Here is a 13,734-nt window from a genome sequence, read left to right on the forward strand (position 1 = left end):
TTTGGGTGCTGGCCCGGAGATCCGGCAATTTGTTCAGAATTCCGGAGTCTCTGGGCCAGATCCGGAGAGTTCCCAGACATGTCTATAAACTGGGCCACGTCATCAAACTCTGTTGTCTCTTGCAAACCTAAAAACATGTGGGTTTGACCTTCTCGACCGATTTTTGTGTGCGTTACAGACGGCCAATGTTACTTAGCCCTTAGACCAAGGGAAATTAGTATTATTCTCAAGCAGAAGCATATGTTCATCCACAGCCCTCTTCCCACCTTACTTTCCTTCCTTTCTACCCAGTGTTCCCTAATGGCCTAAATCACCAAGGTCCTTTCCCATAGATACAGGAGAAATTCTTAGTGAATCGGAACCTCGTCCCTTTGTGAGACCTTCTGCCAGTGGCACATATTGGGTAAAATGGCAAGGTATTGGCTTATGTGCTGGGCGATGATTGAGGGGTATATTTTGGTGAGGGTTTTGCACTAGATAGGGTTTGATGTAATTATTGATGCCAGAATATTTTTAGTGTTGATATTTTAGATCATTAATGAATTTATTTGAGTGCTTTTTGTATTTTATTTGCTTACTTCACCAATGTTTATTGAATTATAATTGTTTGTCCTTGAGCAGTATTAATAAGCCGGGATATACATCTAAGTTGGTGTTGTTTTATGCCTTTAAAATTATCCTGATGAAGGCATTTCCACCCTTAATTTCACTAAGTACCTAAAAAACTGTGTTGCTGGGACCACCTCATGCATTCTTACGACAGAAGCAGTTTTCGAGATCCAATGCATATCTTGTTTAGAGGTCATGACATCTGCTATGACCCACTGAAATCAATGGTGTTGAAAACTGGTAACGGAGATCAAACGAGAAGGGAGCAGGAGCAGAGCAAAGAGAAAAAGTACCCCCCCCCCCGCACAGAGAGCATCACACAATGCTCCACTTTTTTCTTCCAACCTCCCATACCAATGAATTTTGATCCTTTGTAGTTCCCGGAAAAATCACTCGGATTACAGAAAAAAAAGCCCAGAATGCAAATTGCAGAATTGGGAGGAGGAATAGCCTAGTGCTTAGAGCAGTGGACTATGAACCAGGAGACCAGGGTTCGAGTCCTGCTGTCACTCCTTGTGACCTTGGGCAAGTCACTTTATCCTCCATTGCCTCAGGTACAAACTTAGATTGTAAGCCCTCTGGGGATAGAGAAATACCTACAGTACCTGAATGTAAACCGGTGTGATATCTCAATGGAGATGAATGTCGGTATATAAAAATAATAAATAAATAAATCAAAATCCCACCATGATATGGAGTAAAAGATGGTCGCTCTCTCATGCTCAAAAGTTCAGAGCAGCTCACTCTCCGACATAATGAAAGAGCCCATCTCGCTGGTCATTAGTTCCTTGCGCTAGCTTATGTTTCACAAGTAGAGGCAGCATCCCAATATGCGTCAGTATAGCAGGGAACTGTCTGTGCTGTCAGCCTGTTCTCCATCTCTATAATAGGGCAGACCAGTTGCTATTTCTCCTCAGCTGCTGTAGGATAAACTGGATAATCCCCACATCTGCTGGGTGCCCCCCTTCAAGGATAAACACAACTCAGAACCAACTTGCTCTAAAACGTTTTCAACCAAACATGCAGTTTTGCTTTGCTGGAAACTAAGCCACCTTGAAATTTGAGTATCAGAATCCTCCCTTCAAGATAGAAACCCTGCAAAACCTGCAGATCTTACTTTTCTTACTTGCATGTGCTGGGAAAGAGAGGGGTGGGCTGGATCTTTTGCAGTCATGACACCTTTGCACTTTTCCCTGCAGGTAGAACTGGTTAATGGTTAAATAAAACCATCCACAGTTTGGTTATTTGACGTACGATAATCCGTCAAAAGCTCCCCTGTCAGGATGGCGTTCCTGTTTCTTATTTCTCCGAGGCACCAGTGCAAGAGTTTGTCTGACGATAAGTAATTTCTTTTTTTTTTTGTCTCGAAAGCTGATGACTGCAGGCTACTGGGCAAGTTACCGAAGGTGAGGTGTCTGCGTAACAACCAGAGGGAAGGTAAGAGCTAATCAGCAAAGATGCAGCCTGGTACTGCTGTCTAGCACCTTAGGGAAACTGGACAAGATCAGATCTGTAGGAAAAAAAAAAATAAAAAAAGCAATGTTTGCTGTAGCGATGAATACATTGGGAAATGGCATTGGGCCCTGTTGGCCTGGCGCCCGTTCTTACAAGTCTTGCTTAGTTCAGAGGCAGGAGAAGCGGACGTTGTAAAAGAATGGATTTTGGCATGTTTAGTGATCAGATACGTCAGACGGGGGCTCAGCTGCAGCCTATTAGCCAGAAAATTACAAGAAGAACAAAGCCCTAGGCTTCCTTTTTTTTTCAGCCCTTTCCTTAATGAAATCAAAGGCTCAGCTCCTGCGCGTCTGCAAAGTCCTTTTAATTACATTTTTAATTTAAAAGATTAAGGAAGACGGAAGGAAGATGAGCCCTAGCCGGATTCCCGCGGTGCACGGTGGCAAATCCGGCCATTCATCCAGGAGTCCCGCATTAATGATGTAGGGGGTTTGTGCATTAAAACTTAGCTTGCACACTAAATCCCATGCTGCTCACCAAACCCTTATCCAGAATACTAAACCGCTTCGAAAAGACATTTGCGCACGTACACCAAGGCGGCAATATTAAAAGACATTTATCGGGATGGCTCACACGTTATCCAGCTGGATGCCAACTTTTTGAATACTGGGGCACTTATCTTGCTACATTTTAGCCAGAAAAGTCATTATCCGGTTAAAATCTTGCTGGATAAAAAAAAAAAAAGGACGGGATTAAGTTATCGGGAAAACGTAGCCAATTTTCTGCTGTTGGCGGATGACTTTAGGCCAGCCTCATGTAGCCAGATAGCATTAGACTGAACTGGCGATATTTAGTTTAAATCTATTTATTGAAAACATGAAAAAGAGCACATATGCAGAGGCATAAGTGCTCTTCGTACACACTGGTATAATATGAACAAGCATTTCCAATTTTTAGGAAACAGAGACAGAAAGAAAGAAAATGCTCAGTATACAATAATATAACAATCGTTCACCCAACATTTATCTCCTCTGTTATCGTTATAACCCATTATCCCTACTACCCTTTAATTCCACCCTGCACTCTATTTCCCTTAACCTAACCCCCATGCCCCTCTAATCCTACCCCCAGCCCCTACTCAGCGACACCTTACAGTGATAGTATAGTAAATAATCGTATCCGTTCTCAGTCACAGTTCAAACAGTTATAAATCTCATTAAGGGGCCAATATTGAAATGCTATTAGGTCAGATAAGTAGTGACTTATCCGGCTACGTGGTGGCTGCGGAATATCCGGCTATGTTCAGCGGCCTCCAGTTAGTCACATATCCAATTAAGCAGATAGCTAGAGAGTCAGTAGTCAAGGAACGGGTGGATTGAGACAGTACTACTTATCCAGTGAACCAGATAAGTGCCAACATTCAGACTTATCCAGATAAGTTAGATAGCAGATCTAACGTAGCCAGATATAACTTATCTGGCTAATTGGAGACTAATACATGGATAACCAGCAGCATAGCTGCGCTGCTGAATACCGCATTTAAGTTAACCGAACAAGTCTTATCTGGTTAACTAAAATAAACATTTAATTTTGAATATTGGGCCCTAAGTATTTTACTATGTGCCCCAGTCATGTAAGGATCCTTGTGCTGCAGCGTGGTTGACGCAGCCAAGTAGGTGAACCTACTAGGCCCACGCTAACAGCTTTCAAAAGCACCCTGGGCAGGGACCTGACTGGAGCTTCACCTTTATCAGCCCCCGCAGGTTGAACCTTTGGCCTCCAGGGGTCAGCAGGACTTAGGCAAGTGTCCCATAGGGCGTGTAGAAAGAGAGAGTCCAGGACAAGGCCCAGGTCTGGGCAGGCTACGAGGAGACAAGAACCAGGAGCTAGCAAGAGGTTGAGGCAGGAGGCGAGTAGGGCGTAGACAGAGTTCGTAGCAGAAGTTAGAGGAAGAACATAAGAAATTGCCATGCTGGGTCAGACCAAGGGTCCATCAAGCCCAGCATCCTGTTTCCAACAGAGGCCAAAACCAGGCCACAAGAACCTGGCAATTACCCAAACACTAAGAAGATCCCATGCTACTGATGCAATTAATAGCAGACAAGAAGGAAATCCAGGTCCAAAGCAGAGGATCAGTGGCAGGCGACAGGCAAGAGAGAGATCTGGGTCCAAGGTAGAGGTCAATGGCAGGTGGCAGGCAAGAAAGAAATCCAGGTCCAAGGAAAAGGTCAGTGCTGAAGAGACTGGAGAAGGACCGGGATGAAGATAGAGCAGACTGGGCTGGGCAAGGCAAGATAGGCTTGGCAGGACAGGATCAGGAACCAAGGTAAGAGCAACACGCATTGCTGATGAGCAGAGAGACCTTTTTTGCTGAGGCAATCCTTTGGAGCGCATCTGGGCCTTTTATACCTAACCACATGACCTCATTGTTGTGCGCCAGCAGCCGGGTTTCCTGCCGCGGAGACATTATAAGGTGCTGTGCTGCGTTTGTGCATTTGAACACCTAGGGGAGCCCAGGGATCAGCATTGCAGTTGGCACCATGGCAGCATTTCTCTTTCTTCAGAGGCCATTGACTTTGTAGGGTGAGTGCGGCCAGTTGTGGGACGACACTGTGACCGGCAAATGTTACAGTGTGATAAGGAGGAAATGTAACCACCCAATTTCTCAGCATTCAGACAGGTTAATCCACGACCAGTGGGTTATGCACCTCTACCAGCAGATGGAGATGGAGCAAAGCTGACATCACAGTATATATTCCCCTGCTCTGACATCAGCCCAGCAGTATTCGCCATCTCCAGCCAATGGTGGACGTGCATCTCCCTACTGGGGATTGCTTGTTTTGTATGTGGACACAAAGCATACCGAGCACTTCATTGCAAGTGTTTTATCCTACACACACACATTATTTGAATTTGTCTGTTATTCCAAATGTTTGCTCTAATTATTCCTGATTGAAGAGAGAATTGCAACAGTTGCTAGATTTCCTTAATTTTAACAATACCTTTTCCTTCAGTTTAAAAAAAAAAAAAGGGAGGACGAGAAAAATTGATCACACACCACTTCTCTAAGGTGGTCCCTCCCTCAGTCAAGTTCTCCTGAGGTAATATATAGTGATTCCTCCCTCAGTCGAGTACCTCGGTCTGGTAGCCAGTTTTTTCGGCATGGACTTAGCTGCCAGGAGAGAATCAGCTGAGAGGCTAGTGGGTGCAGGAAGCCTAGCATGGCGGAGAAGGCATTAGCCCTCTCCCCCCGCAGCCGGAGACTGACTCTGTTTTCGGCCTGGATGGGCTGAGCTCAGGTAAAGACTTTGAAAAAAAAAGAGAGTAAGAAGAGAGAGATTTAGGGATTCTTCTCCCCTCTTCTGTTTCTGGTCTGCAAGCCTTGGCGTGCCGATCCAAGGTGCATTCCCATCTCCTTGGGGACTTGGGAAGTCAGGGTAGTTTTGGTAGTATAGGCATCTTGTGCATTCTGATTCCGGGCTTGCTGGGTACGGATGCACTGTTGGACGCACAATTATCAAACCCTTGTTGTTGAGCGTGCTGCTACTGGATGTCCTTATCCATGGCACTGGTAGCAAAGAATCCTAAGCGCCTTGCGATTTGCACTGCTTGCCATATTCGGGCATCACAGCCTGGGATCCCCTCTAATCTTCGTCAGTGCTGCTTGGAGGCTCAGGGCAAGATATCCCCAACTGATTTTGCTGATCCCGGCCCTTCTCAGCAGGTTACAGGAAGGGAGCCGGAGGGGGATCTGTCAGAAGTTTCACCTGGTTTTGAGACTCCCCAACTGGTTCATCAGCAGGGGAAGGCAATTAAAGGGCTGCAGTCCTTTCTACAGGCACATTCGGCAGAGCTGGACAAACCTGAAAGTTCAGGGTCGCAGGTCTAAGGGCAAGTAGAACAATCAGACCGGAAAAAGCAAAAAGAAAAGGAAATAGACAGCATCCTGATTAACATTACCCAGTCAAATAAACTTCATCTTTAGTAGGTTGAGGGGGAAATAGTGCGTCTAGCCACAATAAAGTCCCTCAATTGTGCAGGGTCGAAAAAAATATATCTATTGGTATTCATAACCACGATACATTTACATGGCTATCTAATGACACATGAGGCCCCCAAAGCTAACACATCCGGTCGCATAACAAGAAATGTTTCTTCTACGCTCCTGAGTCGACCTAGCTAGGTCAGGAAAAATCCAGATCTTCTCCCCTTGAAATAAAACTTCACGTTTGCGAAAAAATAAACGGAGAATATTATCTGTATCATGAAGAAACACAAAAGCGACTAGTAAAGTAGCTCTGTTATGAGAAGGCAAGACAGAGTTCTCAAGGAATTCAATTAAGTTCAAAGAGATTTCTTGCTGTGTCCTATCCACTATTTTTTTAGTAGATGGCAGGTAAAAAACTTTCTGAATAGGGGGATAGGCTAACTCCAGAATTTGCAAAACTTCTTTCAAGTCAAGCTTGAACATTTCAATAGGAGAAAATAAGGGAATTGAAGGACAATTCAAGATGCGAAGATTCCAATTCTTTGAAACATTCTCCAAGCTTTCTAATTTGCGTGCTACCACAGTGGATTCTACTATTTATTTAGCTTGCAGTTCTATAGTCTCAGAGAGAGAGATGTTTCTAAAGTAGAAATAGAACCTTCACAGGTAGCATTCCGTTGCTCGTGATTCAGACATTTGGAGTGAATGTCTAACGTTATGGTAACCAAAGATGAAACAGACCTCTCTACTGAAACCAGGACGGCCCACAGAGTGTCCAGAGTCACTTGAGAAGGTTTAGTCAAAACAGATCTGACCTGGAGGTTGTTAAAGGCGTCCCAAATCTCCTGTGAGCCAGAGACCTTGCCAAGCGAGGGAACTTTACCCGCTACCAGACCACTAGGAACTGCTCCAACAAGCAAACTATCCTTCTCCTGAGATAGTTGGAACTGCTCTGCCATTTCCAGCTGCAGTCTTTCAGTGACAGCAGAAGCACCAGCGCCGCCTGATAAAACGGGAGAAATGCCGAATAGCTGCACATGTTCTGGCGACTTTTCTCCCTCACAAGCGGCGAAATCGGGAGGCTGCGGCGATGATCGAGCAACCAGGCTGAGTGAGGTCTCAGCAAGCTACAGGCCGGCAGCCCCACCAGCCAAGTCGGCGGTCGTGAACGCGAGCAAGGTAGTCTGTCGCATGGTTCCAGCAGGAGGGGTAAGTTCTAACGATCCCTTTCCTCTTCCCCAAAACGCCAAGAGGCAAAGGAGAACAAGAAAAAAAAAGGAAATATAGAGAGGAGGTGCTGGAGCTCAGAGTTCATGTGTCTAATCAGGATGTCATCTTGACCCCTCCGGAGTTGGAAACTTATAGAACAATGTTGTGCTTCTTTCATAGAGATAAGTTGTCGGCACTGATCTCTCAGACACTGAAGATGCTAGGAGTGCTGAGTGCTAAATCCATGTCTGATCCTAAGAAGAATCCCATTTTGGTTACTTTGCGTAAAGCATCATGTTTCTTCCCCATTATGTATGCTATTCAAGAGCTGATTGATCTTGAATGGTGTGCACTGGAAGCTACTTTTAAAGGGGGAACGAGCCTTGGAAAGTATATACCCCCTGGATCTGGTGGCGAGAGAACAATTGCGTTTTCCGAACGTTCATGCACTGGTGTGTTCTGGTAGAAGGGGGCGCAGCACTGAAGGATGCTCAGGATAGGAGGCTATCCTTAAGCAGGCCTTTGAGGCAGTGTCCATGAATTTGCAGATAGCCTCTTGCTGCTCCCTGGCGGCTGGTACTTGTTTTCTTCTATCTCAGGCAGTGGCATAGCCATGGATGGGCCTGGGTGGGCCATGACCCACCAACGTTGGGCTCAGGCCCACCCAACCAGGACTGTCTGACTCTGGAGCAGCAGTGCCATTGTGGGATCCCATCCCTGCGACGGCAAAGAGGAGGACCAGAGCAACAAGGCCGTCATGAGATCCCATCCCCGCAACAGCAAAGAGGAGGACTAGAGCAGCAAGGCTGTCGCGGGATCCCACCCCCGCGACAGCAGAAGTAGGAGTTTGGCTATGCCTAATGAAAAGGCCTCGTGTGTGTGTGTGTGTGTGTGTGTGTGTGTGTGTGTGTGGGGAGAATGGGAGCCTAGGAGTGTGGATTAGATTGGGAGCATGGGTCTGTGTTCGTGTGGGTGAGAATGGGAGCCTGGGTATGACTGTGTGGATTAGAATGGGGGCCTGGGTGTGTGTGTGGATTAGAATGGGAGCCTGGGTATATTTGTATGTTTGTGGATTAGAATGAGAGCCTGGGGGGGGGGGGGGGAGAATGTGAGCCAGGGAGTGAGAGCTTATGTTTAAGATAGAACATGTGAGAGTTTGTGTATGTGTATGGGAGAGCATATTAGAGTGAGAGCTTGTGTGTGTTTATGTAGAAAATGTGAGTATGAGAGCTTGTGTGTGTATGGGGGGAAGAGTATTGAGAGTGAGAGCTTGTGTTTGTGGTGGAGCATGTGAGAGTGAGAGCTTGTGTGTGTATGGTAGAGCACGTTAGAGTGAGAGTTTGTGTGTGTGTGTGTTTGTGTAGAGAATGTGAAAGTGGGAGCATATGAAAGTGAGAGCTTGTGTGTGTGAAGGAGTCTGTGAGAGAAAGCATGAGCCTGTGTGTGTGTGTGTGTGTGAGGGAGGAAGGGAAGAAGACAGTAGGAGAAGAAACTGAATGAGAAGAGAGACCCTAAAAGGAATTAGGAAATGACTGACAAGGGAAAAGTGTTAAAAAGAGACTGGGACTAACTGATTAGAAAAATTCAAAGATCAGACAATAAATGTAAAAACAAAAATTGAGATTTTAGCAAATGGAATATGCCATCTTTGGGAATGTGCATTTCTTATTTTTGTATTTTGCTCTTTTTTCAGTATTCCACTGTTCAGAGTCTAGTTTCTCAGGCTTTCTATTTTGTTTCTGTTTCTAATTTATAGTCTCTTATTTCTATATTAGGTAAAGATCGGTCTCTGTTTTGCTTGTGTGTGTGACTGAAGTGCAATATTTCTGCTAGCGTGTAGTTTCTCTGTAGTAGTAGTCCAGCTTGTTCTGTTATTCCAGTAGATGATGTATTAATGTTCTGGGGCCTGGTGTAATATTTGCATTGTTGCTTTTTCATAAGGTTGCTGTTATTTGAGTCTTGAGAGTCAGTGTTGTGACTGTATGGTATGGCAAGGTTCTAGATGTCTCTTTTTTTGCAGGAGTTTGTGTTACTTCCCAAAATGTTTAGCAATTGAGGGATATTTTTGCTGAGGTGACACCAGAATTTGAATTATTTTTTTTCCATGTTGGTTGTAATGTGAATTTCTTAGCATGCAGACAGGTGGATCCAAAACCAGTGCATTATGCACCTCTACAAGCAGATGGAGACGGAGCAAAGCTGACATCACAGTATATATGTACCCCTGCAGTGACATCAGCCCACCAGTATTCTCGGTCTCCAGCAGATGGTGGGCTTGCATCTCCCCACTGGGGATTGCTTAAACACTTTTTGAAAGGAGAAGAGAAGAAGGAGATTTATTCGCCTCTCTCTCCTGTGATGATCCTTATGGTCCCTCCCTCAGTTGAAGTGATATCTCTGGATCCCTCCCTCAGATGAGTGCCTTGGTCTGGTAGCTGGTTTTTCAGCCGGAATGGACTTAGCTGTAAAAGAAAAAGCAAACAAAAAAAAAAACCAGCTGAAAGGCAAGCAGGTGCAGGAAGCCGGGCGCTACAGTGAAGGTCCTTGCCCTCTCGCCCTGCAGCTGGAGACCGACCTTGTACTCCGCCAGGATGGGCTGAGCTCAGAGAAAGAGTAATTAATAAACAAATAAAAAGAAAGAAAGAAGAAGGGGGAGTTCAGTAGGGATTCCTCTTCCCCCCCCCCCCAGTCTCTGTGCTCGACGCGCTGATCCGACGTTTGTGCCCTCCTCCGGGGGAGCTTAGGAAACGTGGGCAGCTTGGTAGGTTGAACAGCCTTGTGTCTGGGCCCCGCTCTCAGGCTTGTCTTGTTTGCTGCGTGGTAGGCCATGGCGGCGTTTTCACGTGTTTTTCTGCACACAAGACTGCTCTCTTTAGTTGCGCCAGTTCGTACTTGTGTGCTCGGTTGGGCATCCAGTTGGGCATCCAGGTTGGGCACCTAGTTAGGCGCCTAGGGCACTCAGTTGTGCGCGCTCACGCACGCACGCACACACTTTTTTTCACGCACTATCTGAAGCATCCTGGTGGGAGCTTAATTTGTGTGCTCATCAAGGCACAGTGTTGAGTGCCTAGTTTTTGGACACCGAGTTTTTGCAGTGCGAAACCAGCTGGGTGCACCCTTATCAGACGCCTGTTGGGGGCCTATTAACATTCTGATTCGGCCCATAGCAAAGAAGCCTAAGCGCCTTGTCCTTTGTGTTGCTTGTCATATTCAGGCATCCCAGTCTGGCGTTCCCTCTCACTTGTGTCAGCGCTGTTTGGAGGCTCAGGGAGAATTGCCTCTGTCTGATTTTACTGGTGTGGGAATGGAATAAGAGCTTCCAGTCAAAATCACCAATTGCTTTCACAACAACTTATTCAAAATATTCAATTAATCCTCATCAAGGAATACTTTAAAAAAGGAGGGAAAAGACCTCAGAACCATATATGCATTGTTAAATATCCACAGAACGTATAAAGCAAATCAATAGGTGATTCAATCACAGGTCTTAAAAAACCTCTACTTTTAATTCTTTTATTGCAACTCTGATTCCAAAAATCTTATTTATTTATTTTCCTGTTTTTTTCTTTCTTATAAAAAAGTTTATGAAATGTGCCTTGTCAATGTTGAGAGCAGGTGTTTTAGTGTGCCCTTGGGCCTCGGCCTGGGCCCAGACCTTCAGGGCCGAGCCAAGGATTGATGGCATGCTCCCACATGGCTGAGAGTCTTACCCTCTGCCAGGTTGGCAAGCTCCCATGGCCAACAACAGATGATGTTGGAAAGTGAATGGTCCTCCGACCATTCCGAGCCCTTTCGGACCTGCCGCTTGGATAGGCATGGAGCAGCAGGCCTGGCCTGAGGTTGAGGGCAGACGGGCCTTGACATGAAGACATGACAGCAGGATCGATGCAGCGGCATCACAGACGAAGACATGACAGCAGGATCGATGCAACGGCATCGCGGACGAAGACATGACAGCAGGATCGATGCAACGGCATCGCGGATGAAGACTTGACACCAAAGCTGATGCGAAGACATCACGGAACAGTGGTCGATGCAACGGCATCAGGAACAAGACATGATACCAAGAGTGATGCAATGGCATCCAGGACAAGTCGAGGAACTGACGAAGTCCAAACGAGATGAGAAGCTGGGCGGAAGGACATTGGCACTGTCTCTCAGGGCGCCCTACTCAGGCCACCTGCGGGACTGAGTTGCGGACCACCGTGTCCCACTGCGCGCCCTACACAGCCCGAGGAGACTGGTCACGGACCACGCTGGGAGCGGGACAGCGCAGGGAAGGATCCAGTCGAAGCAGAACTCCAATGACGGAGCCAATGTCGTTCGAAGCTCCACCAACTGCTGGCAGGACATGATGGCTCAGGAGCACAGGACACTTGTCCACCTGTAGGCTAGTCCACTCTCGGGCACACATCATCCGAGGGACCCCCGGCCTAACAGGTACCAGAAGGCTCAAGAGCGCCGAAGACGCAGGAACAGGACATCAAGGAACCAGGAACAACAGGAACAGATGATCAAGACAAGACACCAGGACACCTGGAAGGGGACCTCAGGCACGAACATAACTTGGCATGACGAGACGAAGCAACAAGAACTCCATGGAGAAGACAAAGAAGACCTGACGGAGCTCTGGCAGGCAGGAACCTCCAGAGTGAAGCAACTTCGATGCAAGGCGAAGGCAGACTGATGGAGCAGCCCCTTTATAGGGCTGGTACAGGAAATTAGTCCCAAGGTGGGGCCAGCAACTTCCTGTGTCTGGCCCTTTAAATGTGGCAAAGAGGCGCGGCCGCGCGCCTAGGAAGCAGCAGGAGAGCTGTGCAGGACTGCGGACAGCGGCCTGCACTGACATCAGACGCCGAAGAAGCAGGGCAGGGTCTGAGGAGCAGGCCCGGCGGCGGCTCCGGCCGCTGCAGGAAGCCCCAGGGGCGGCTCCAGCCGCCACTCCGGCCCGGGGATGCGGCCTTAGCGCCGCGAAGAAGGTGGAAATCAACGGCGGCTCACAGCCGCGAAAATGGTGGAGCAAAGTCCGCGGCTCCTGCCGCGGCAAAGAACGACTTCCAGGGCGGCCGCGTGGGCAAGGCAAGACCGCGGCTCCGGCCGCGCAGGCAGGCCCGATGTCAGCGTCCATGCCGCGTCAGGTGAAGAAGCAGAGTGGTAAGAGAGCCTGCTCGCGGGGAGACCTGCGGGCAGCGCATTCATTACAGTCAAGTAGTGCCACCTCAGATTCTAAACCATATGGCAAATTAACCGAATGCTGTTTGGCTGAATGTTGAAATATCTGTTGTTAGAATGTAAAAATACAACTTAACTGGTTGTCACCACACATCGTTTCAGATCCTCCAGCCACAAAGCTAAACTCCCGGAAATAATAAGGCTGAATGCCCCAATGCTGACGTTAGCCAGCGTTTCACCCAAAGGCTGTCTCAAGGCAATTTCTGAAAATGAGAACACATAATAGAACAATTCTTATGGATTGTAAAAAGGTATAAAGTGGTAACTCCTTGCATACATACTTTTAATCGCTACAGTATTCCACCCTTCATCATGGCGGCTTAGACCGCTGCTGCCAGCTTGAACAAAAAACGCCGCTGCATGCGCTCTGAATTTATATGTGAATCCATCCAATAGGATCATTGTCACAAAAAGAGGACATCCAAGTGATGTTACATTTCAGCAATATTGCTGATCTTTTCTCTCGTGGAGTAAACACACCCCCGGAATATCTCTGAAAAATGACTCCACATCAACACAGTCTAGTTTTTGCAATAATCCGCTCCTGTCAAATGTTGAAAATAAACTCTGAACTTCATATCTTCAGAGAATGGAGAGATCAACTCATAAAAATGAAAGCTATTCCATTATTCATGCCTTGTGGTCCAATACCAATGCTGTTAGATTTATTTATATTTCGCTTTTCACACTTTTTTCAGTGCTTCAAAGTGGATTACATTCAGGTACTGTAGGTATTTCCCTCTCCCCAGAGGGCTTACAATCTATGTTTATACCTGAGACAATGGAGGGTAAAGTAACTTGCCCAAGGTCACAAGGAGTGACAGCGGGACTCAAACCCTGGTCTGTAGTCCACTGCTCTAACCAGTAGGCTACTCAATCAACATCAGTTTACCACTTGCTCATTGGATTATGTGGTCATCTTTTATCCTTGTTTATATGTAGGAAAAACTACGAGGGTATTAAGAACAAGATTAGATGAACACAAGAAATGTATGAAGAATAACAAGTTAGATGCACCTAGGATATCAAATCGCACAGAATTTAAACACAGTTTTTCAGAGTTAAGATGTTGTGTTCTTGAGCTTGTGATTACTGATGTGAGGTGGTGATAGAGGCAGGCAGCTTTTACAACAGGAACAGGGTAAACAGGGTGAGCCAGTTTCGCGGGCTACAATAGCCCACTGGATTAAGGAGGTTATCACGGGCCCTGTATGTGGATGCTGAGAAGCCGTTACTTAAAA

At 46.7% G+C, this 13,734-nt stretch overlaps 1 protein-coding gene across 1 annotated transcript in view; it reads left to right on the forward strand.

Annotated features, from left to right (window-relative positions):
- Nucleotides 1–13,734, forward strand: part of LOC115081624 (polypeptide N-acetylgalactosaminyltransferase 14-like) — a gene marked incomplete at its 3' end in the record, with an annotated part of 542,489 nt that overhangs the window by 463,042 nt on the left and 65,713 nt on the right. The window contains 1 exon segment of the mRNA XM_029586053.1: nucleotides 1,981–2,046. Within this exon segment, the coding sequence (XP_029441913.1) occupies nucleotides 1,981–2,046 (66 nt within the window).

This window comes from Rhinatrema bivittatum, unplaced genomic scaffold (genome assembly GCF_901001135.1).
Source record: "Rhinatrema bivittatum unplaced genomic scaffold, aRhiBiv1.1, whole genome shotgun sequence".
Classification (NCBI taxonomy): Eukaryota; Metazoa; Chordata; class Amphibia; order Gymnophiona; family Rhinatrematidae; genus Rhinatrema; species Rhinatrema bivittatum.